At 41.6% G+C, this 24292-nt stretch overlaps 1 protein-coding gene across 3 annotated transcripts; it reads left to right on the top strand.

Moving 5' to 3' along the window:
* The first annotated feature begins 970 nt into the window (after positions 1 to 970).
* USP14 (ubiquitin specific peptidase 14) lies at positions 971 to 22967 on the top strand. 3 transcript variants are annotated; one of them, XM_086608593.1, is made up of 16 exons: positions 971 to 1010; positions 3593 to 3738; positions 4377 to 4409; positions 6295 to 6399; positions 7916 to 8019; positions 10127 to 10185; positions 12072 to 12202; positions 12466 to 12546; positions 13321 to 13400; positions 14909 to 15023; positions 16348 to 16413; positions 16737 to 16829; positions 17767 to 17895; positions 19156 to 19216; positions 22017 to 22124; positions 22246 to 22967. In XM_086608593.1, the coding sequence occupies exons 1-16, from the start codon at positions 995 to 997 to the stop codon at positions 22395 to 22397; spliced, it is 1479 nt and encodes a 492-aa protein (XP_086464719.1). In that variant the 5' UTR covers positions 971 to 994; the 3' UTR covers positions 22398 to 22967. The 3 variants fall into 3 exon arrangements, with proteins under 3 accessions (XP_086464719.1, XP_086464720.1, XP_086464721.1); XM_086608594.1 differs by having other exon boundaries at positions 12466 to 12552; XM_086608595.1 differs by lacking the exon at positions 6295 to 6399.
* The last annotated feature ends 1325 nt before the right edge of the window (positions 22968 to 24292 follow it).

Raw genomic sequence — 24292 nt, 5'->3', positions numbered from 1 at the left:
TCAATCATAGCCTAATATCGAGAGCTTTTGTAGAAGCAATTGAGGCTCATGTCTCCGTGTATGATGTTTTTAGTATCTAAAACCACTAAAACTGTTTTTTACTGTCCTGGAGGACAACAGGCCCCTGGCCATTGCCATCACACTCACCCTCCAGCACTCCTCATCTGTCACCCACCACCGAGTCTTGAAACAGTCGCTGGCAGGTTAGTCGTCCCCTCTCCCCTTAGTAGTTGTTGTGCTGACAGTTTTCTCTCTTACTCCACGCTTTCCCAGAAGCCAAGAGTATTTCATTCACAACAGCCTTTTCTTTTTTCCTGCCCCCGCACATCTTCGTGCAATCAGAGCTTCTGGGAAAACCACCGGAACGTCTATAAACCCGCCTCGGCTCCTCAGCGCTTCCCTGACTGTTGCACCAACAGCGGATTCCGCCCGTTCCGAGGACGAGGCTCTTTCCAGGCTCCAACCCGGACACCTTACGCGGCGGCTCCGCCTCCGGTTCGCACCCGGCAGGTTTAACCGGCCCTGGCACCTCGCCGGCTGCCAACTTTCGCTCGGTTATACGTTCCCGAGTCAGGGAGACGCCCGGCTACGCTTTCCCGTCAGCCTCTCTCTCTCCCGAGCGACCGCTGCTGTCCGCAGACAGCCCGAGGCCGGAGCAGTTTCTCTTCCCCGGCCCGGCGGGCAGCGCCTCTCTCCACCCCGCCGGGTGCCGCCGCTCCACCGAGCAGCCGTTACCGGCCGCGCCGCGCGCGCCCCGCCCCGCCCTTCCGGCGCTGCGCGCGCAGCCCGCCCCGCTTCCGGAGAGCGGGCCCCGCTTGCAGCGTCATCCTGAGGGGCCGGTTTGAATGAGACCCCGAGGGAGGGAGAGACGCACCGGAGTTGTCGCCATCGCCCGCCCGCTCCCTCCTCGCGACCGCCGCTCCCCGCCGCCCTTTCGCTTCCCCGCTGCCACCGCGCCCTCCCGGGACACGGCGCGCCGCCCGCCCCCTCCGCCATGCCGCTCTTCTCAGGTGAGCCGGCCCCGCCGCCCGCGCCCGGCCCTGCCCGCGGCCGTCCGCAGCGCGGGGCGGGGGGGCAGCGCCCGCCGCGGCAGGTGCTGTCGCCTCAGCGGCGAGTCCTCCTCGGCAGCCCCACTGCCCCGCGCCGGGCCGCTCCCGCCGCGGCCCGTCCCTCCCGAGGGGCAGCGGAGGCTCCTCCGCCGCCGCCGCCCGGCACGTGTCCGCCGCGCCGCCGAGCCCTGCCGAGGGCGGCACCGGGAGCTTCCCGGGGCGCGCGGCCCGGCCTGGCGCGGGAGGCGGCCTGGCCGCCCGAGGAGCAGGAGGAGTAAGCGTTGGCCCGGCCCGTCCGGGACGAGGGGGAGCCGTGCCGATGGCCGGGAGAGCTCTCCCGAGGGGGCGAACGGGCCTCGCAGCGCCTGTCTCCCGCGGCCGTGCCCCGGGTGTTGCCTTTTCGTGGTTAATTTTTGTGCGGTGATGAGATGAGTGCGGCTGTCTGTCAGGCCAGCCGTAATTCTGCGCCCGCGCCTCCAGGTTTATTTAGGTGCATCTGCCTCCGCTATTTTAAGTCAGTTATTTCCTAGTTAACACCAGAGGAGCTAAAATTTTCTTAAATCGCGACGAATCCCACTTGTCCTCCTTGCCGTGAGGGGGAGCTTCTAGTGAAGTCTGCAAGAGCAAAACCTCCAGTGACACTTGTAGGGCCAGCTGCCGGCGTGTTTGTGTTTCACGGGTCCGGCCTCTTGGGGCTTTTTGGTCTATGAGGAACAGAGTGTAGAAGGCCTCGGTACACAGCTGTGTCCCTATTTCTCCGCCGTTTGAGTTGTGGTTGGCAAACTGGGATCGCGATGTCAGTATAACAGGACTTACCTGTATAAGCCGTGTTTTCTGTTCAGCCGTGTTTATTTGTTCAGGCAAATACGCCCTTCCTTTTTCTTCCTTTCCATTGTTTTCAGATTAACAAATTTCTTTTTTATTTTGGGAGCTTTTGGTGACATTTCGGTTGCGATCTCTGAAAAGAAGATGCTCATGAGCTTCAGTTTCCTCCACCTGGGTACTGCGTTGTCAAAACCAGTGACACTACACATTAATAATTGCTAACTCTTCTGCGTATTTAGCAGTGGATGTTCAAAAATGCAAAACTTAAAGGGCTGTGCAGCTGACTTGATCAGTGACTGAGTGGGCTGTCTTCCTGGAAAATGGGAAAAGACTTGTGCTTGGTAGGCTTTAAATATGCAAAATAATAAATGTGGGTTTTTTTTTTTAAAAAAAGCAGAAGGTTGGGTAAATCGGAGGGTGCTTTCCGCTAGAAATACTGAAAAGCCAGTCATTTGAGTTGCTTTGTAGGCTGATTTAATTTAGACTAAGTTTTGGTTATTCTTCCTTATTACCTGTCACAAGCACTGCATACATCTGAAATCCGAACCTTCTTGGAAGGGTTTTTTTAAATCATGACTTTTAAGAGTTTTGTATTGGAAAAAACCTAGAGTTGCTGTAGTATATCTACTTAAAACAGAAGCACAGGTAGAGGGAAGGATACGGCTTTCTTACAGTATGATGTTTCAGCCACGTACTGTGCTCATGGGATAGTATGGTGTGCTATGTTTTGCAGATTTTCAGCAAAACTGCAGCTTACTAAGGTAACCTTGCTTACCTACGATAGTGATTGGAAGTGATCAAAGATGTGCAACTGTTCTTTACAAACACAGTTTATTCCAGGCATTTTTGTCTGCTCTTGACTAGTACTAGCTTTACCAGAGTGATGTTAACGTGCCTTTCTGTTGTGCTTGTCTTTTCTGCTGGTGATCCCACTTGCAGCATCAAGAGTTACACTTTGCATGACCAGATTTAACTTCACTTGTTAATTTCACCTTTACTGGGGTCAGGGCTTCTGGAGCTGCAACCCGTGCTGGGCTGTTGTCCATATTTGCAGGCAGGTACACTGTTTGTGTGAACACTGTCAAAACTGAGGGTCGCAGCGATGGTGTGGTGAATGGCCCTGGGAGGTTAACCTTCCATTGAAGGGAAGCAGGAGGTGTGCCGTTGTATCGGTCTCATCTTGACACACGCTTATCTCCTCACGTAGCTCCACGTCAGCGATACTGGTAGCTAAAACTACAGCTGTCAAACAGTTGTTTTGCTTTTAAAGCACACGGTATTGTTTGCCACTGAAGGAGAACGGAAGTGCTATGGAAAACTGAACTGGAATCGCACGTCTGAACTTCCTTCAGAAATTTGTTTGCACTGAGCAGTGCCAAGAGATTGGGAGCATTGCTTTTGAGCTGCTTTTGTGAAGATTTGCCCGAAGAATTTCTGATGCTGTTATACATGTTTACTGTCTGCAAAGTTTCTCAGTATATATGTTGCTTACAATTCTTTTGTAGGATATTTGTAGACTTGTTGGAAATGGTATGTTCTGATGGCTGAGACACCATGTAGAAAAGGTGTCCTTCAGCTTGATCATTGACAAGTTTTAGCGTTAAAAACGGAATGTTTTGAGATGGTATAAATCTGAAATTTGAAATACTGGGTTAATCTTAGTATTTAGATTCTTGTATATTAGGAAGTAATCTAGTTTCAAAACATTTTGTTTGCAGTTAACGTGAAATGGGGAAAAGAGAAGTTCGATGGTGTGGAGCTTAACACTGACGAGCCTCCGATGGTTTTCAAAGCCCAGTTGTTCGCACTGACTGGAGTTCAGCCTGCTAGACAGAAGGTTATGGTTAAAGGAGGAACTCTGAAGGTAGAAATCTGTGGGTTTTTATTTTATTTCTAACTTTATTACATTGTAACATAATAAGCAGTGACCATATTTCCGTCTGTTTCTCCAGAAGATGTTTCATTGTATATATTAAACTGACTGCACTTTTCAGAAATAATTCTGTATAATTCATTGCCTGCTACTAGAAAATGCTTACAGAATTTTGTTGCTAAATGGTCGGGAGGTACACTGCTGCTTTGAAGCACTTCTTCACTCTTTTCTGCCAAATGCTGCTCTGCCTGGTGTTTTTTTTCTGTTACTTTTTAATGTTCAGAATCTGAATGCGACTTTTTGCTTTTTAGCTTGTTTGAGAAAAGTTTCTCTGGCACTTCTTTGCTGGAAACTTATCAGTGTAAGGCGATATAGGCAACTTTCCTACAAAAAGTTGTTTACCTTTAAGCAGTGTTGACCAACAGACGAAGAACCTTATAGAAAAGATGAACTTGGCTGCGTTTTATTTTAGTCAGACAAGACTCGATGATGTGTAAATAGTTAATATTGTGAAATCTTGGATGAAACACAATTGTATATTTAGAAATATGTGATTAACATTAATAAAAATACTTGCTTGTCTTTTGCTGCAAAATAATTAACTTGTCTTTTATTTCATTTCAATACAGGATGATGACTGGGGGAACCTAAAAATAAAGAATGTAAGTTCTGAGGAATAGCTAAATTTTACTAGTTTGATTTTTATTTTGGCATTTAAAGAAAGATTTTAAGTTCTTGCTGTTTCTGTTATAATGGGTAGCTCTTTGTTAAAAATCAGACCTTGATGAAAAATAATTTTATAGTTGTCATACGTAAACATCCTTACGAAGTTCTCACCATTGATTTGTAAAAAAACTTTTTTGGCATCAATAGGGAAATTACAGCATTTTCCTGAAGTACTTGGGAGCATATATTTATTTCTTTCTTACAAGAAGTGTTCTGGGTCAGACCAGTGGTCCTTCGATGTGGTCTGTCTGTGACCATCGTAATAAGCGATGTTACTTAGAGGCAGCGTCTGAACCTGGGCATTGTCTGTGGTCCGTTGTGCTTGGTGCTTGTATGTGCCCAGCGTGGAAGATCTCGTGTTAAAAATGCTGAAGTTACAGCTCTGCCTATTTCCTTTTTTATCAGCCTGCTGAAATTTGTTCTCCTGTACTAAATAGCTGCTGTTTAAAACCAAAGCCATTAGTAATGGTTATTCATACCTTGGACTAGTTCAAAAAGAAAACAAAAAGTGAATGTATTTCTGTTTCTTATCTACATAATATTGTAACAGGGAATCCCAGAGATGTTTGTTTGGGTTTTTTTGGTCGTTTTCATTTCTGTAGGTACATTGTACCATCTGTTTGGTACAGATTATACTCCAGTTCTTCACTGAGCACATTGTATTAGGTAGCATTACGCTTACCCTTGTGATTAGTTCGCAAGCATCTATTAGCAGCCTGTAGCTGCAGCTATTGTAGCAGTCATTCAGCAAAAGCCCCAGTACATCATATTCTTGTCCTTTTCTGCATACTGTTGAGTGAATAACTGCCTTTATTAATTTTAATAATGTTATATCAAGTTCAAGGGATTTATTTACGCTACCAAAGCAGTTTCTTTCCATTCTGATGTCCATCCTTTTCCTTAGCACTGTGTTTCTTGCAAGGCCTCAGATAGCCATTTGCTCCCTCTTGGGTAGGTCTTATTGTGTAGAAGTACTCCTGTTTAATGCTGAAAAACTCGTTTTCCTTATGCTAGTCCAGCAAGCATGGTAACTTGATTGCTTTTTTTTTTTTTTTCCTCCTTAAATGTTAGTCCTCGTGCCTAAACTGATGGGATCATTTTGGTTATTTTTCACTTTTCGATTAGTTTAATTCACTCAGAACTTGCCAGATGGCGCTTTCCTTTCCCACTTGCTTTTCAGGTGAAAAAAAACCAATTCCAAACTCAGAGCTTCGATCGTCCTTACCCACATCTGTCTGAAGTGTTTCTCCAGATTCTAGGCTAAAGATGAGGAATATTTTTGTTGTTGTTTAGAGAATTCTGGATTTGAGAACTTGAGACTGTCAGTTGAAAAGCTCAAACATTGCAGCTTCTTTCAAATTGGAATTTAGCTGCTCTGTTATCCTTGGTTCCAAGGTATTTTCTAAGACTTAAGGGAAAGAGGAATGTTTGCACTGAATTGTTGAAGATTCTTGATCCCTAGTGGTCCATCAGGAAGGGAGCTTTTCTGGACACTTCACATTAGGGTGTTCCATGAATGTTAAATTTAAACCCAGTTGGAATCTTGCATGGTCAGCTGCTGGCAAGCTCATCAGGCTCAGTGGAAACGTCTAGCATGGATGATGCTGTGGAATTGTTGTCAGTAAATACTTTCTAGGTAACGAGAAAATTAAGGTATACCTTTAAGAAACAACAGTGCAGTATCGGTTCTGTAAGCAAAGAGAAAGGTTGTGTTTAGTTTTGGGAAAATAGCTGAAATATGTCAGAATCGCAATGATTTTTTTTTTTTAAGTGGAAATAACTATCCTTAAATATTTATTACTATTTTTACTGTATTTCAAGGGGATGACCTTATTAATGATGGGTTCCGCAGATGCGCTTCCGGAAGAGCCGATTGCTCGACCCATCTTTGTAGAAGACATGACAGAGGAGCAGTTGGCTTCAGCTGTAAGCATATTTCAAACTTTGGTTTCTTGTAAACTTTTGTATAATGGCAAGTTTTTAAACTTGCAGTTGCTTGAAAGTGGATTTTGAAACTGTAATGTCTGTCTAGCATTTATAGCTTCTTGAAGAAACACAAATTTACATGGATGACCCAACTGGTAGCATTGATGAGAAGTCTAGAATTTAATTTGAAAGTCATAGTTAGTGCTGTTTTTTTTCTTTAAGCAGGCAGCTCAGAAAATTTTCTAAAAATAGCGTTGCTGATGTTTTTAAAGGCAAAGTTGCATTGCTCTTGCTGTATTAGTGTCCTGAACTTTGCTTAAATAAGGGCTCTTAGATGTGCAAAATTGTTTCCTGCGTCCTTCATATCTGTGAAGGGAAACTAGAGTTTGTTTGAGGTTTGTTTCCTTTTTTATAATTTGAAAGGCTTAATTGTCTCATCAGTCATTTGAACTAGGAGCTTTTTGTCGTGCTTAAAGCAGTTGCATGACTGCTGTCAACTGTGCATGCAGAATGGGAATACTTTTATGCATGTCCATATGAAAACAGATCTGTACTTTGGGACTGGTTTTGTGCTTCAATATTTAATGCTTTCCACAGCACTTGAAGGATATTTGTATATTTTTGAGACTAACTCTGTACGCAGACTTTGGGATAACTGAGGCACAAGGAAAGAGATAATTCAGTGTCAGACAACGTTTTGAAAAAGTTGGTCACGTTGCATTTCTCACATTCAGATTTTGTTTTACATCGAAATTCAATTGTCTGTACTGCATTTATTCATTAAAAATGGAATACACAGCTAAATGAATTCTCTCTTCCTAAAATAATTAAGTGGTATTGGTATGCAGTACTACAGTTTCATAAAACTACATGCTTTTTCCTGACAACTACTCAAATTTGCAGGATTAAAAAAAAAAGGGAAAAAGGCTATTATACTGTGATTTATAGTTGTTTCTGAAACTGGATAGTGTAATTATTAGTTGGCCTTCACATTTGTCAAAACTTTAGAAATTCACAAGTTGTCTGAAAGGATAAAATTAATGATCTGTTGCAGACTTCTGGACAGAAGTTTAAATAATGCTTTTGTTTATAACTGTGAACTTCATCACATTCAGAATTTTCCTGAAAACTGATTTTAATTAAAACATCAGTGTTTTGTACAAATGTATTCATGTGGAAATTTCATGGAAATAGAATTTTAAGGTCAAAACTTGAATGAGATTATACTTGAACTTTCCGAATGACTGCCTGCTTGAAGAATATGTTCATTAAGTGAAATATGCACAGAAAAAAACCAAAGCATTCCTGAATGTCCTCTGAAAGCACTGAATAGTGGAATGATTAATTTAATCAGAAAATGGATCTGGAAAACTTCATAAAGTTTGATGGAATATTCCAGGTTTTGCGCATCTCTGATCATTCCTTTTCTTAGAAGTTGATGTCAAATTACAGCATTTATACAAAACTGGTTGCAGATTGCTCAGACCTTCAAGCACCCTTGTAAATTTTTTGGTAGATGGAATTACCATGTGGATTGACAAACCTTGGCAACACTTGCTACATGAATGCTACGGTTCAGTGTATCCGCTCAGTGCCAGAAGTGAAAGAGGCCCTTAAAAGGTAGGATTCAGTTCAAAAATACCATGACTGAAATGTTTTCTTTAGCTTATGAAATAGATACTTGGTGGAACGCTTGTCTTAATACTGGTATGGATTATCATAGCAATCTGTTCTTTAAATCTATTCAAGATTAACATAATGATTGATTAAAATTTATTCTATGGCTGTGTTAGTCTGTACTTCTTAAAGAACTTTAGACTATGTATTTGTTGGAACTGGCTTTTAGTGGAGAGAATGTGTTTTGCCTACCTAAAAAATAGTTCCTATCAAGACTTAAAGTGCTTAAACAAGCTACTGAACTCCTAACCCTGTTTTCTGATGTTAGTTTGTGTGGTCTTGTTCTGTATAAAAGAATGGTATGGGAGTCTTGTTCCTTGGAGGATTTTTTTTCAGTGGCTCTATTGCACAACGTGTTTTCAGCTATGAAATTCTGATGTTACTGGTGTTTGGTACTGTGCAGCAGGAAGCTCTGAAATAGGACCATGGATGTTACTGTGGGAGCAAACTGAAATATGCTGGAGTTACTGTCATGTAGTTGTGTAGGGAACAGAAGATACGCCCTTATGGAATTCATTTCATTCGTTCTGATTGTAGAATAGCTTACCTGATTTTTTTTTTTTTTTGTTATTCTTAACTGAAAAATGAAAATGGCCAATTTTTATGGTGAGGAATCTACAAGAAACTTGAAAATTGTGAAGATCAGTGGAAAAAAGAATACACGGCAATGCAAGGCTGAATTTGTCCTCCAGATGAATTATAATGAGAAAACCATCAGTATTTAAAAATGTAAGCATTAGGTAGAGCATTGCCATCTTAGGTTTAACTTAATTGCTTTAAAATACACTGCTTTCTTGATACCTTGGTGCCCAACTGGATATTCTAGATTACTGTAAACAGTTATTTAAGTACTTACAGATTTTTTTCTTCATTCTGTTAGCAGGTGAACCTTAATTATTTAGCACTGAGAACTATTTGTGAAGTACAGAGTCTCTGTTTTAAAGCTTTTTCTTGCTTTTCAGTGTTGTCATTTTAGGAAAGTCTGTTTATTTCCATGTAAAGGACTCTAAGTTACTGCACTGAATCAAGAGTATTTGACAAATTTAACATACCAAATGTCAAAATGTACTCTGCAAAACTGGCAGACTGCAATACCAGATGTGGCTTTATTGTCTGTGGGAAGTCAGATTCACAGGCAACAGCTCTGCTTGTCACTGGAGACTTAGCCTTTGTTTGGTCTTCCCTGCTTGATGACTGTGGAATGGTGTATGGCAGTGGGAGAGAGGTGAAAGGACTCTAGTGAGAAAGGTTACTGTTACGGCTCCATTTCTCACCAGCTGCTCCATTGATCTCTGCAAGGGTACTCCCTGTTTTGTAGCATGTCGAGGGGAAAGTTTCCTGCTCATCATCTAGCAATGGACAGAATTCTTGAAGTTCAGTCTGAGATTAAAGAATGCATGAGAGTCTCCTTTTGCTTGAAGGCTTATATGCTTTGAGGAGGCCATCTGTTCCTCATGCAGCTGGTAAATTAAGAAACCATTCACAGAAGAGTGGTGAATTCTAGTAATATGGTGGACTCTCATACTGTTTCAGTGTAGGAAATATCTCCCCAAGAAAAATGTCTCACCTCTCACTGTGTTGTGTCTGCTGTGGAGAGAGGAAGCAAGCCTGCCCTCCATCTCTCTGCATTTTATCTGCCATCTATCTTTGAAGGTGATTTTTTTTTTCCCCGTGTATCTGAAGAAGCTGTGGCAAATGTTTCAGGAATAGGGTAGCTTCTATTCAGACTTTTCCTCAGTTTCTTTAAAAATAGATTGAGTCTTTGAGGCAGATGAATTAGGGAAGCAGCAATGATGTATCCAGACTTCTCAGTCTGCCTTGATTTATTGTCTCAAGGATGCCAGTTTTCCTTTGCTTCCATGCAGTGCTTGCTAAATAGCTGAGACTTTAAGGTGGGTGTGAATAAATCTTTAGTTACTTCTGGTTTGGTGATTGGTTTCTTTTGATACATTTAAATAAATCTAGCTGCTGCCTGGTTTATGATTTAGAAACCTGACTGCTCTTCTTGATTGCATTTAATTGCATACAAATTGTTTTTCTTCTCTTTTAGGTATGGTGGTGCCTTAAGAGCTTCAGGAGAAATGGCCTCTGCTCAGTACATTACTGCAGGTTGGTGTTTGCAGCAGAACACAGGGTTTTAGACTAGTGTGTGATTTCTTCCTAACTGCTGATGAAAACTGCAGTTAGAGCTCTGCATATTTTTCTTTAGTGCCTATGCCTTAGGAATTTCAGATCTGCTAGCACTGAAGGACTCATTTTGCTCCGTCATTAATATCTTTAAAGGTTGGTCTGACCGTGGCTGCAAGGCATACATCTCTGCGTATTTCCTAGCTGCATGCTAGGAGAATTGTATTCAGCTGCGAGCTAGACTTAGGTAGAAATCATTTGTATCTCTTAACTGGTTTGCATGTAGGCATAAAGATACTGGAACTTCCTAAAGCAAGTCTCCATCCATCTGTTGATTTGGTCATTTTGTGTAGAAATATTACAGTGTACAGTCCTTTGTTTCCCTTAATGGTAGGCTAATGCCATACCCCTAGAATATGTATTTCATTTATATTTTTTAACATGATTTACTGGCTGAGCATTATTGTTAAGGTGGTAGCTGATACTTCATCAATGGTCTTAGCCTTTACCCTAAAAATCCAGATTTCATAACTGAAATAGACAGTAGTGTCTTCAAAAGGAAAGTTACTCTTTGTTTTGGTGGTCTGGGTGCTCACAATGTGGGAGCTCACAATGGCCCCGTTATCTCCAGGTTCTAACTAGAATTCTAGTTAGACCCCTTACACTTGAACAAGGGTACTACTTGTCCACTTTTTCTTTTTTCACTCTATTCCATTGCCCCACTAAGATGCTGGGCCAGGACACTGGGATTTCTACCAGTCCATTTAAGGAAAAACAAAATATAAGGAAGGAAAGGTCCAGTTTGTGGGTATGCCTGCTGATCGAATTTTGGGGTGGTAAGTTCAATGGTTACTCTATACAACCATGTCTGCCCCTCCCCTTTTCACTGCCTTACTTTGTGTCCCTTGTTTTCTTTTTAAGGTGACAGCTCTGCTTTTTAGGAATCTTAATAGTTAAGTAATTTGTAGTTAATTCTTTGGTGCTGAGCTGGTCAAGAACTCCTGCATGACACTTATGGCATTTTTTTTTTTTTTAATTGCTGTATCATGTCAGTTGTCCCTCTTACCAAGGTCAGTACAAATACTACTTAAAGAGAGGAAGCAACTGACCTTGCTTCCTTGTAATGTTGCCTGTATTCACTTATTCATTAGTCTTTCCATGTGTAAATTAGTGACCATACAGACTGTTGCCTACCTCACAGGGTTGTTGTGAGGATTAACAGGTGTCTCTGAAGTGATTTGTGGATTTAAAATGCTGTAGCTGGGTAGATAAGACATATAGTAATGTGTCTGGAGCAAAAAAGAAAGCCATGTGTATTGTCATGCAATCAGTAGCATTCATTGAATTGAACATAGTTATGAACTGTCTGCACGTATGCATACGCATACTTGTTTCCTGGGTCTTAAATTGAGCATGAGTATTTTCTAGGTATTGTAGTTGGGAAAAATAAAGGTTTTTTTCCCAGTAGTTGGTGAAACGTAAGCTGCTCTAGAAGATAGATTGTGAATGTCTTCTGTTTTCTTTAGGTGTAGCCCTCTCGTGAAAGCATTGTTCCTCAGATGTGTTTCAAATGAAATCTTAACTGCTCAAAATTTTTTTTTTCCTGTTAGCAGCCAGGAAAGATAAGGCACTATGTGCCAAACTCTCAGAATTGTCATCTTTATGCTTGCAAAGTCATGTTCACAAATGAGATCTTAGGTGCACATGTTATGCCACCTGGAAAATTTGTTCCTGCATTGGAAAGATCAAATTGAATACTGTTAAATGATCAGTCTTGAAATGTTGCTTCTGTTTTATTATTCTTTTTAAACTTCCTGCCATGTTTGAATTGTTTTTCCACTTCTCAAAGCATTCACTTTTTCTTCAAGCTCTTAGAGACTTGTTTGATTCCATGGATAAAACTTCCTCCAGTATCCCACCTATCATTCTCCTGCAGTTTTTACATATGGCCTTCCCGCAGTTTGCAGAGAAAGGCGATCAAGGCCAGTACCTTCAACAGGTAAAGAGCGATTATTAGCTTATTGTTTGTAAATTCTGTAGTATGTTGGAAGTTGAGAACAAGAATATTTTAAAACTTCCCTTCTCCTCTGAAAAATAATTTATCCCAGTAAATTATTTGCTTTTGTATCATGTAGAAAAGTTGAATGTAATATCAAGTGTAAGGAATCCTTATATTTGTTTTTATAGTGTAAAGATTGATGGGTGTAATATTACTAAAACATAACACTGCTAGTCAGATTTAAAGTTCTGTTCCCTTCCTAGGATGCCAATGAGTGCTGGGTGCAGATGATGAGGGTACTGCAGCAGAAGCTGGAAGGCATAGAAGGTGATACGGTTATGGAGGTAATTGCAGTCTTACTCTAACCAGAGTTAGTTAGTATTTATAATGTTGTACTTGTGATTTTTCCATTTTTTTTGCTAAGGATTATCTGTTTTGTGAGTTCTGTAACGTGTTTATAACCTAGTAAGTGAAATAGCTTTCTGATGTGTCTAATCAACATAATGCTGCCTATGTCATGTCAGTGATGATATGGAATGTGCTATAGGAATACTTTCCCTTTGGGCTTTGTACGGCATGTGTTGAACCAGGGTGGTGGTGACTGTGAGTATGCAACAGCTGGCCCTAAAAACCTGTGAATTTAGCACACAAGAACTTTTTTTCTGAAAAAGAAGTGTGCTACAGCATTCTTAGTTGCAAGAATGCTATTTCAAACAAGCAACTAGCTTAATCAACCTGATAAGAAATTACTTAGTTTTTCTCAAGACTTCACCAGATCTTTGTCTGTTAACTGTTTTCTGAAGAGTCTTGGCAGTGGCAAAAATCCGATAGGCTGAAATTTAAGACAAATTTAAGTTTGGGGGCTGGGAGGTGTGACTTTTTGTTGAAAACTTGCTTGCTAATATGCTTTGAGGTGGCTTTAACAGCATGCTATAAATGCATTCGTTTTGAAACTTTTGTGTGGTATAAGGAGATTGACTGACTAGGAGAAGATGCACCTATCGAAAGGTGAAGGAATAGGTTTCATAGAATTTAAGTAAACAGGGTTATTTTGTCTGTAAAAACGACTGTCTTCACATGCTATTTAAAGTTACATCATAAGAAAATTTGTTTTACAGACAGACTCTGGAGCTACAGCAGCATCTTCTAAAAAGAAGAGTTTAATTGATCAGTTCTTCAGCATTGAATTTGAAACAGCGTATCCTAAAGACTAAGGCAAGACATAAAGAATGATAACCTCACACTTGAGCAGTTGAGTGCAGGGAGGATGAAAAGCGTTGTTTGGAATAGTATAGAAAATAAAGGTGTGTGTTGGGGAAGAGGGGGAACAATGTATTGCAGGAATACACAGAAGTCGAAGTTAAGATTGGATATACTTTGAGAGAGAGGATGATGTGGGGAGGAAGAATGGTAATGGAAATTTACAGGAAAAAACCACTGAATTTAAATACTAGAGTTCCTCCCCTGAGAAGACTGCCAGTTGTCTACTTCAAGGATGCTGGCTGACATGTTTTATCCAAATAAAAATAATTATTGTCCTAAATAGCCTTTCTTTTTTTAGCTTGTAAGGGAGTGTTGCTGATATACTTGGCAGACTAAACGTGCACAGAAGATAGCTTGATTGGTGCATACTGTTAGATGATTAAGAAACTGACAACTCTCTAGTAGCTTTTTTATAGCAAGAACAAAAAGTATTATGACCACATGGGGCACACGTGATGCCAAGTATTACTCTTTTCCCACTTCTCCACCCCAAAAATCCTGGCCATCTGAAGCTGACCACCACTCTTAGAAAGAATTATACTGTGCATTTTGTTTGTCTGAAATGAGGAAACATCCCCTTAGATGAGGTGCTGTATCTCATAGCTTGGTAGTAATGAAGAGTAAAGGCCTTTTTTAAGGTAAGAGTCATGCATCTCTCTCCCTGTATTGTGATGTTTGTTATCCCTGAAATAGTTGGGAGGAGCGGAATGAGTAGCTAAGAGGAATGATGCATAGGACACAGGCAGGAGGAAGAGACTTGGTAGAGAAGTCGTGTTGCAAGCCTTCGAAGTGCGATTATGGCAGCGTTTGGAGAATAGATTCAGAGCAGTCAGAAAAATATCTAGTCAGAAGGAAGTGGATGAAAGTAAAAGGATTGGGGTAGAAGTATGAAAAAGAGGAGGTTGGACAGAGCGATTCAAAGAATGTGTAGAAAATAGTGAAGAAATGGACTTTGTTTCAGAGAAGAGGACAGGCACAAGGCAGAGAGAGGAGGCTGTGCATGTTGAAAGAAACAGGAAGTCTGGCCAGCAGCAGGAATAGAAGAACATTATTAATTGTAAACAGCAATGGAGCGTAATGTTGCAGGAGGGCTTCATAACTTGGTATTGGCAGCTGGTTAGTATCTGTGTCCTGGGGGCTGGGGTGGGGTGGGAGAGGAGAAAGCAAAGCAGGCCTCACAAGCTTAAATGGTGATTAAAAGCTTATTTTACTTTTTTTCAGTATGCTGTCTGCCTCAGCCACCACTTGTCATTAGACACGAAGGACCAGATTGCTTAGAAGGAAGGGCTGTTAAAATCATCTTCTTTGTACTACGATTAGTAAAAGTACTATTGAGGCACAAGCACAGGATTATCCTAAATTACCGTGCTGTTCAGCATGTTGTTTTCACTAGAGCAGTAGTTCGCCTCTTGGAGCATGATGGTTTTCCTTAATTTTATGAAGCATGAAATGTACAGAAGCTGAAGAAGAGGAAGTAACTAAAGGAAAGGAGAATTTGCTTCAGCTTAGCTGCTTTATCAATCAAGAAGTGAAATATCTGTTTACAGGACTAAAATTGGTAAGCCATTGCAACTTTTACTTAATCGAAATTCTAAATGAGCTGTGTTTCTAATCTATGACTTGGAATTGATATCTGCTGTCCAGGCTTTACGAGTTTCAAGACTTTTTTTTTTTTTTGTGATCAATGGGAAGATGGCAGTGAAATGAATTGCATGTTAATGTAAAGCAGGCTTCAGCAGAGCTTTTTCTTGACCCTGACATAGTCTTCCCCATGCAGGTAACCAAGTTCACGCCAGTTCACTACTTGTTTGTTCAGTTGGCTTTCTTTCCCTTCGGACTGAGCAGTGTCGTGGTTTAAGCACACTGTAAACATTTGCCAAGAAATCCAAAAGTCAATTTTAAAATAGGGTGGCATTTTGGTTGCTAAGAAAAAAAAAAACAGATAATGGAACAATCAAATTTAATTTTGCAGCTTTTGAAGAGGGAGTTATTTTCTGTGACACAACATCGTCTTTCAGCTGTTCATTTAAGTAGAACTTCTTAAAGTAGTCTGTGCTTTTTATATATGTATATTTCTAAATTTTCAGGATTTTTTTGAGAATCTGAAGGAGCAAGGAGAGGAGTTACTACAAAACCTTTGTAGTAACTGCTCTTGCAGAGTATTTATATAAGAGCAGGGATGGAAGCAGTGATCTGGTTTGTACAGGACTAAAGCAAGTTGCATGGTTCTCAGCTAATCTTTGTATCAACAACTTCTTTTTTGACATAATTTAGAAGGAAAAGTAAGATAAAATAGTTACTGCTCACAAATTAAAAAGATTATGAAAAAAGAAACCTCACTTTCAGGCTGGAAAAGGTCTCCTAAGAATACTTATGCTGTATTGCCTGAAACGAGAGAGTCACAACACTGACAACCAGGCCAGCCTTTCCTTGAATTTGGAAAGGTCCCTGGAAGTAGAGCATCACCACCTGTCTCCTTTTCATGCAGCTCTATCTGCTTTAGACTGAGAGTTGAGAAACGTGCAAATATTCCTGTCACAAGGAACTTAAGATTTTCTTTAGTTGTGTTCCAAGGATGTCATGACACAGTCCTAACCGAATCCAGTTGCAGGTTCTACTGTAGTATAAATCTTCTCCTCTGCAGAGAGAAACTTAGTGTTGTCAAGGCTCGGGAATGAGCCTGGAGCTGAACAAATGACTGAGCATTGTCTTTCTGCTAAGGAATTTCCAAATTCTGTGTGTCGTAATGGCTGGTAGCACCAGGAGAGATTAGCAGAACAAGATGTAGTTTATGGTTTGTTTATCCACGCTGTGCTTTACTTTAAGCTGTGTTTTATGATGAACGTATGTGGTATTACCCTTTGGGGTTTTTTTTTGAACAGCGTCTTCAAGAGGAAATCACCAAACTCTCTCCAACACTGCAGAGAAACGCACTCTATATCAAATCTGTGAGTGGTGCTTTTGTTGTCTTTTTGATTCTTTTAACTATTGTCAATTTCCTGTCCCGAAACACAAAGTTATTGCTGCAACAGCATGTGGTTTATGTTTATAAAGCATCTGAATATCCACTACCAAGAAGTTGAAGACCCATTGAAAATTATTTCTTTGAGTACACTACTATACAGAGCTTCAAAATAGGAAGCCATGTTATATTCCTATGTGTTTGTGTACAAATATGTTCCCAGAATAACCTGTAATTTAGGATGAGCAGTGTTTAAGGTGTAAAAGATCTGAATATTGAAAGTAATAGCTTTTTCTAATTTTTTTATAGTCTAAAATTAGTCGCTTGCCAGCGTACCTGACTATTCAGATGGTTAGATTTTTTTACAAAGAGAAAGAATCCGTGAATGCCAAAGTTCTTAAGGTGAGTGTGCTTTCTGCATATCGAAGTTTAATTCCTCTTTATGCTTTTCAGTGAGTTTTTGTTTTAGGTAGATAACTAATGCTTGAAGGCTATTTACTAAATTGTTTGCTTTTAAATTGCATTTAAATTATTAACAGTGCAGCTTCTTTGCTTAAGTACAAAGCAGCTTTATTCCCAGTTGTGGATAATGTGTGGCAAATTATACTACCAAAATAGACTGGGGGAGAAGGTAAGAGATGGAAGTGAATTTGCTCCAATACTGTTTTGATGTTTTTTGGTCTCCCTTCATTGGTGGTACAGAGGAGAACATTTAATTAAGGAGAGGGCCGTGCTTTCAGTCACTGGACAATGTTCTAAAGTCGATGAGATGTGTTTATGCTAACAAACACTTCCTGTGTTAGTGATTTGAACTGTCTGGCTTTCTGATTGACAAATGCAAGAATGAGCTGCAAACAGCTCAATGTTTGTTTTGCTTTCTGTTGGCTTTGGCTGGCAGACTTCCCAGGCTGCCCAGGGAGCATCATGATAGATGATGCCTGTTCCTTACAAGACAAGCAAGGGAATAAAGATTGAAGGCACGTGTTAACTGTTGTAGAAGATTGTTTGGATAATACAAATCACAAGTGTACAGTCATTCTACATGCATTATTTTCCTTAGGCCTGCATAGCGATTTCTGTAGTATAAAAGTATGACAGCTAAAAATAAATATTTATACTGAATGCAGTAATTTATGTTGGTTTGTTTATACTGAATCAGGCATTCTTCTGTGAAAGTATTGTAGATCTTTGGGTAAGTACTGTCAGCAACATTTCAGTAGATCAAGTTGTCATAAATGTGAGAGTTGCATTTAATTGGACTTAGTGTTGTCTTATGGGAGAACACTTCGATGTGGAGTACCAAATTATGCTAATAATCTTTATGCTTTTTACTTCCTAGGATGTTAAATTTCCTCTTATGCTGGATGTATATGAGCTGTGTACACCAGACCTTCAGGAAAAAATGGTTTCTTATCGATCAAAATTCAAAGATCTAGAAGACAAAAAAGTAAATCAACAGCCAAAGAATGTAAGTTTCCTGACATTTTGATTAGATAAATCATACATCTGAAATTGAGGTGTGTTGCTCACCAGCCTGGGCTGCGGCTCCAAGGATGTCATTGCATCTTCTGCAGCCAGGAGGAAATGGCCGGCCTTTTGTAGGCAGGGTCTAAACCTTAGTTAATTAGTTAATTACATTCAATTCAATTCAAGCCAGCTGGGTAATAATAATTGGATGCCATAGAGGTGCTGATAAGGACTAGAGAAAACCTGACTTCCTGAAATAGAATTTTTTTTTTTTCTTATTTAGGAATCAGATTCTTTGGTATTGAGCTTTAGATGTTTTTTGTGTGTTTGCATGAAAATACAATATGTGCTTTGGTATGAATGCTTGATGAGAAATGTTAAATCCTATAAACAAACATGTTGCTTACATTTTTATTTCAAAACGTATTAAAACGTAGTACTTCTGTTTACCAGTGTTAAGCCTAGAGGTTTTCTGTGAATTACGTAACATGATTCTCTTCAAACATTACTGCTTGCTAGCAGGGCGCTTCTTCAGTGGAGTATAGGTAGCTGTTTCCTGCTCACCGACTGGAAAGGGTTGTACAAGGGAGTACTATGTGTCTGACTGATAAAATTTAGAATATATGTACTAACGAGCTAAAAGTCTGTACTCTAACAACTTGTTATATGGTTTCATCTCCTGTCTACATATTCTAAAACTGACTTCCCTTTCTTTAGTGAAGAAAAAAGTAAACAAGCTAAAACTGTAGTGGTTTAGCCCTTTTTTTTTAAAGCTTGCTAGTCTTTTCCTGGCCTAACTCCTGGCAGGTTCGTTTAAACATTTGAATAAGGCTTGCATCAGTTTTTACACGTTAGTTAAGAGCAAGGAAAGAGTGGTATTTTAAAGCAGAATGTATTGGCACTTAGAGCCCGTCTCTGGTATTCTCTTGTTGTCGTTTCTGCTGCTAGCAAGTCCCTAACAAGGAACAAAGTCTTCAATTGCAGAATTGTTTTTGTCCTCCAAACCTGTAAATCTGGTGCATAAACAGTCTAGGCAATATGTGCTAAAATGGTTATATATGGGCTTTAAAAAATGGTCTTGCTTGGGTTAGGCTTTTGGATGTGCGGCTAGACATATGGTAATGGAACTTGTTTCAAGTTCAACAAAAGATGTTTAGGCTTAAAAACGTCTTTAAATGAATGGAAAGTTGGTGTTTGATATGATTGTGCTAAAGCTTTCTCAAAACCATTCCACATTAACTCAGCATATTCTGTTCTTTAGTCTAGTAAAAATGATGGTGCACAGAAAGAAGCTAAATATGAACCATTTTCTTTTCCTGATGGTGAGTACAGGGAAGTAAATCTATTTTTAAAGTAACTTGCTATTTACTCATGCTTTCATGACCTGATGGTAGGAATATTTTGAGGACCCTGGTTATTTGTAATGCCTTTGAATATTCATCTTCAGAAACTTAGAGAAATTTAAGAAATGGCAAGATTAGGCAGGTCAAAAATGCTGTTGAGATAGTCAAAGACGTAATTCTCATCCATGTGACAAGTTGCCGATACATAGAAGACATGCACATGGACACTTGCATGTGATGTGCAGTTGTTTTGTACGCTTCCTTGTCAGTAGGTGGTAAAAATCGTAGAATCATAGAATGGTTAGGGTTGGAAGGGACCTCAGAGATCATCTAGTTCCAACCCCTCTGCCATGGGCAGAGAAATCCTCCACTACACCAGGTTGCCCAAAGCCTCATCTAACCTGGCCTTGAACACTGCCAGGGATGGGGCATCCACAACTTCTCTGGGCAACCTGTTCCAGTGCCTCACCACCCTCAATGTAAAAAATGTCTTTCTTAGATCTAATCTAAATCTCCCCTCTTTCAGTTTAAATCCATTGCCCCTTGTCCTGTCACTACACACCCTTGTAAAAAGTCCCTCTCCAGCTTTCCTGTAGGCCCCCTTTAAGTACTGGAAGACTGCGATAAGATCACCCCAGAGCCTTCTCTTCTCCAGGCTGAACAGCCCCAACTCTCTCAGCCTGTCTTCATAGCAGAGGTGTTCCAGCCCTCGGATCATCTTTGTGGCCCTCCTCTGGACTCGTTCCAGTAGCTCCATGTTCTTCTTGTGCTGGGGACTCCAGAGCTGAACGCAGTATTCCAGGTGGGGTCTCATGAGAGCTGAGTAGAGGGGCAGAATCACCTCCCTCGACCTGCTGGCCACGCTTCTTTGGATGCAGCCCAGGATACGGTTGTCTTTCTGGGCTGCCAGCGCACATTGCCGGCTCATGTTGAGCTTCTCATCCACCAGCACTCCCAAGTCCTTTTCCTCAGGGCTGCTCTCAATCCATTCTCCACCCAGACTGTACTTGTGCTTGGCATTGCCTTGACCCACGTGCAGGACCTTGCACTTGGCCTTGTTGAACTTCATGAGGTTCTCACAGGCCCGCCTCTCCAGCCTGTCAAGGTCCCTCTGGATGGCATCCCTTCCCTCCAGTGTGTCCACAGCACCACACAACTTGGTGTCATCTGCAAACTTGCTGAGGGTGCACTCGATCCCACTGTCCATGTCTCCAACAAAGATGTTAAATAGCACTGGCCCCAGTACCGACCCCTGAGGAACACCACTCGTCACTGGCCTCCACGTGGACATTGAACCGTTGACCACAAGTCTTTGAGTGCGACCATCCAGCCAATTCCTTATCCACCGAGTGGTCCATCCATCAAAACCACGTCTTTCCAGTTTAGAGACAAGGATGTCGTGTGGGACAGTATCAAATGCTTTGGATAATCCAGGTAGATGATGTCAGTTGCTCTTCCCCTATCCATCAATGCTGTAACCTCATTATAGAAGGCCACCAAATTAGTCAGGCAGCATTTGCCCTTGGTGAAGCCATGTTGGCTGTCACCAATCACCTCCTTATTTTCTATGTGCCTTAGCATAGTCGCCAGGAGGATCTGCTCCATGATCTTGCCAGGCACAGAGGTGAGACTGACTGGCCTGTAGTTCCCTGGGTCTTCTTTATTCCCCTTTTTAAAGATGGGGGCTATGTTTCCTCTTTTCCAGTCATTGGGAACTTCACCAGACTGCCACGACTTCTGAAATGTGATGGATAGTGGCTTAGCAACTTCATCTGCCAGTTCCCTGAGGACCCGCAGATGCACCTCGTCTGGTCCCATGGACTTGTCCACCTTCAGGTTCTTTAGATGGTCTCGGACCTGATCTTCTACAGTGGGCAGTTCTTCATTCTCCCAGTCCCTGCCTTTACCTTCTGTGACTTGGGCTGTGCCACTGAAGCTCTTGCCAGTGAAGACTGAGGCAAAGAAGTCATTGAGAACCTCAGCCTTCTCCATATCCCGGCTAGCCAGGTCACCTGTTTCCTTCCGGAGAGGGCCTACATTTTCCCTAGATCTCTTTTTATCACTGACGTATCTATAGAAGTTTTTCTTGTTGCCCTTGATGTCCCTGGCCAGATTTAACTCTATCAGGGCTTTACCTTTCCTAACCTGATCTCTGGTTGCTCGGACAATCGCTCTGTATTCTTCCCAGGCTACCTGTCCTTGCTTCCACCCCCTATAGGCTGCCTTTTTATGTCTGAGTTGGTCCAGGAGCTCCTTGTTCATCCATGCAGGCCTCCTAGTGTTCAAAAAGTTGTAATCAAAAACTTAAATTGGACTTTTAAAACTGCTGTGATGGTGCTAGTGTTGCCTAATTTCGTGGAGGGGGAGGGGAGCTTGAAGCTTGAATGTCCTGAGCATTCACCCTCATGTTGAGGACACTGTGCGGAAATTATTTTGAGGGTCTTGTTTACTCAAATTGTTACCATTCAGTGCTGTCTTGGCTGAACCTGTCCAGAAGGTTTACTGACTGCACATCATCATTTTAATGCTTTAAGCTTACTGCATTTGCATTACATCCAGGATACATATTTATGTCATGAAAGAGAAAAACATTCCCAGTTTCCTGAGAGGCTATCCTGGCTGAAAGCTGCTGCTTTTAGTTTACAGTGATTTAGAACCGTGCTGCAGATGGGGTTTCACACAGCTGCAGTGTGGCTGACACGTCTTTGCTCTGCATGCTCTTAAAAACACTGAAACTGCTCAGATAAGACTCACGTGACTTTTCCCCCTCTTTCTTCAGATATCGGCTCTAATAATTGCGGCTATTATGACCTGCAGGCAGTGCTAACGCATCAAGGCAGATCGAGCTCCTCTGGGCATTACGTGTCTTGGGTTAAAAGGAAACAAGGTAAAAAATAATTATAGTGATTAACCACCTGTCACAGCTTCTTTCATTTAAGAGGCTGTTAAGCACACTTAGGTTTCATGTACCTAAATTACAAATAATCCTCTTTTTTTTTTTCTTGCAGATGAATGGATTAAATTTGATGATGACAAAGTCAGCATTGTTACACCTGAAGACATTTTGAGGTTATCTGGGGGTGGCGACTGGCATATAGCTTATGTTCTACTCTACGGGCCTCGCAGAATTGAAGTAATTGAAGATGAAGCCGAACAGTAGTCTTCACTTTTAGTCCTTCTGCCTAGGTGTGAAATAAATGTTGATTACTGATCACTTCTTTAACCCCAGAGCTTTAGCAAGTGGATAAATCATTTGTTCAAACCTTTTCACTTGAAGAGGGGTACTGTTTCAAAACCGATCCATGTACAAATTAGTCACTGCTGGACTGGACTGCCCACTGTGCTGGTGACAATACTTAAAAGAGCTTTAATGTCTTGCAGAAGATAATTTTTTAAAAAGGAGCCTCTTTCCCTTCCCCCCTTTCCTCTCTAATGTCATCAAGTATTTATTACACACCTATTCTCACATTTGTTACTCTTGCATGGTTCATACCACAGTTCAGTAGCTGTCCATCCTTTGCCTTACCTGGCAGTTCTGTTAGGAAGGCAGGAGAGAAGCTGTTGCCTTGTTGCGTAACTCAGTGCTGCCGCCCGTAGCCGATGGCCGCGGCTACAGTCAAGTGTTTGTCCAGCCTGACCTGCTGCCTCAGTCTGTTCTGTTGCTGGCGTCTCATGGCTTCAGAATAAATTGTGATCAACAACGTGTCTCCATTAAAAGAAGTTTGTGTCTTGGTAGTGTAGTTAGTATGTGTTTGTTTTCACTTCTTGGGCCACCACTGATGAATGTCTTCAAGCAGTCATGTAATAAAGCCACTTTTTTTTAAGCTGGAGGGATTCATCTCCTGTCCTGTTACTCTTTACTCAGTAAATAAGTCTAGTGTGGTGGCTGCAAAAGTGGGCTTTGCTTACTCATGGAGACTTCTGTGCCTTCCCCACAGGGATACAGCAGCTGTTTGCTAGTGGGAGGCTGCGGTAAAAAAGTGTTTCAGTGTTGGCTGCAGCCAGAAAAGCCCTAAGCCACCAACAGAATCCAGCCCTCTGTGTAGAGGATCTGATTTTTAATGGGTCCCAGTCCCTTCTGGGAGAGCTAGTCCATACATGAAATACCAGCAGTGTCTCTTCATTAACAGGGACCACGTGGTGAGTTTCACCGTGCCCCACTTGCTCAGAAAGGACCTCTCCTGCCTTCCCTTAGGGACGCTGGCTTCAGCTGCGGCCTTCTCAGGCAGTTTTTCTGCCTTAGAACTTGTGTTGCTGGTTATTGTACTGCCACCTTCAGTGCACAGCTGCCCCTGGGAGTGGGCCAGAGGCCGGTGGGGGTGGCTTTTTGAAAGTTGCATGATGCTTGAAGGTGAGATCCACCCATTAAGGCAGGCCCAGTGCAGTAGTGGCTCTGTTCCTGTGTGCCCCACAGGAACAGAGCCAGCTCCTCTGACTTTAAAGGCTTGTTCTGGCTCATGTTGAGGGAGAGAGAGAGAGAGTGTGCCTATGCCTGGTTGCTGCTGTGCGGAACTACATCCTCCAAGTTGTAGTCCTGTGCTTGCTGCTTCCTCTCTTAAAGCTGCTGCTGGCAGTTGAAAAGAACCTTCTGTTCTGGACAATTATGTGACCCTACACGTATAAAATAATTAATCTTTTATTACTGGTCACAGCCCAATAATTATAAAAAAAAAGGGTTAACTATTTTTCCCTCCCCATTTTTCTGCTGCTCTTGCTTTTTCCTAATTTTGCAATGGTTCCTTTATCCCACATCTGACAATTGTACTACAAGTTGTTCCAGCAGGACAAGATACACTCAGTAATTAACAGCTGGGACACTGAAAACCCTGTAGGAGAAGCAGCAGTTACTACATGGATCCACAAGCTGCCATCTCCATTTCTAGTGGGGGTCTTCCTAGGTCCGTCAGACCCATCTAATTACACCTTAGGGCTGGGGATGTGAAGCAGTGATGGGGATCCTCACAGTCAGGATCTCTCCCGAGATGGCTCTAATTTCAAGCCTGTTTGAAGGCTAGAGCAATGCTGTCACATTTTGATGAGGTCATACTTGTCAGA

Source organism: Tauraco erythrolophus, chromosome 3 (assembly GCF_009769465.1).
Source record: "Tauraco erythrolophus isolate bTauEry1 chromosome 3, bTauEry1.pri, whole genome shotgun sequence".
Taxonomy (NCBI): Eukaryota; Metazoa; Chordata; class Aves; order Musophagiformes; family Musophagidae; genus Tauraco; species Tauraco erythrolophus.
The sequence above is the reverse complement of the archived record's forward strand: the minus strand, read 5'-3'. Positions and strand labels throughout refer to the sequence as shown.

Bases quoted from the DNA above. Each gene is read 5' to 3' on its own strand.
- USP14 (XM_086608594.1), top strand. The intron at 8,020-10,126 runs GTAGGATTCAGT...CTTCTCTTTTAG, and splicing joins GTGAAAGAGGCCCTTAAAAG to GTATGGTGGTGCCTTAAGAG. The intron at 15,024-16,347 runs GTAAGCCATTGC...TTTTTTGAACAG, and splicing joins TGTTTACAGGACTAAAATTG to CGTCTTCAAGAGGAAATCAC.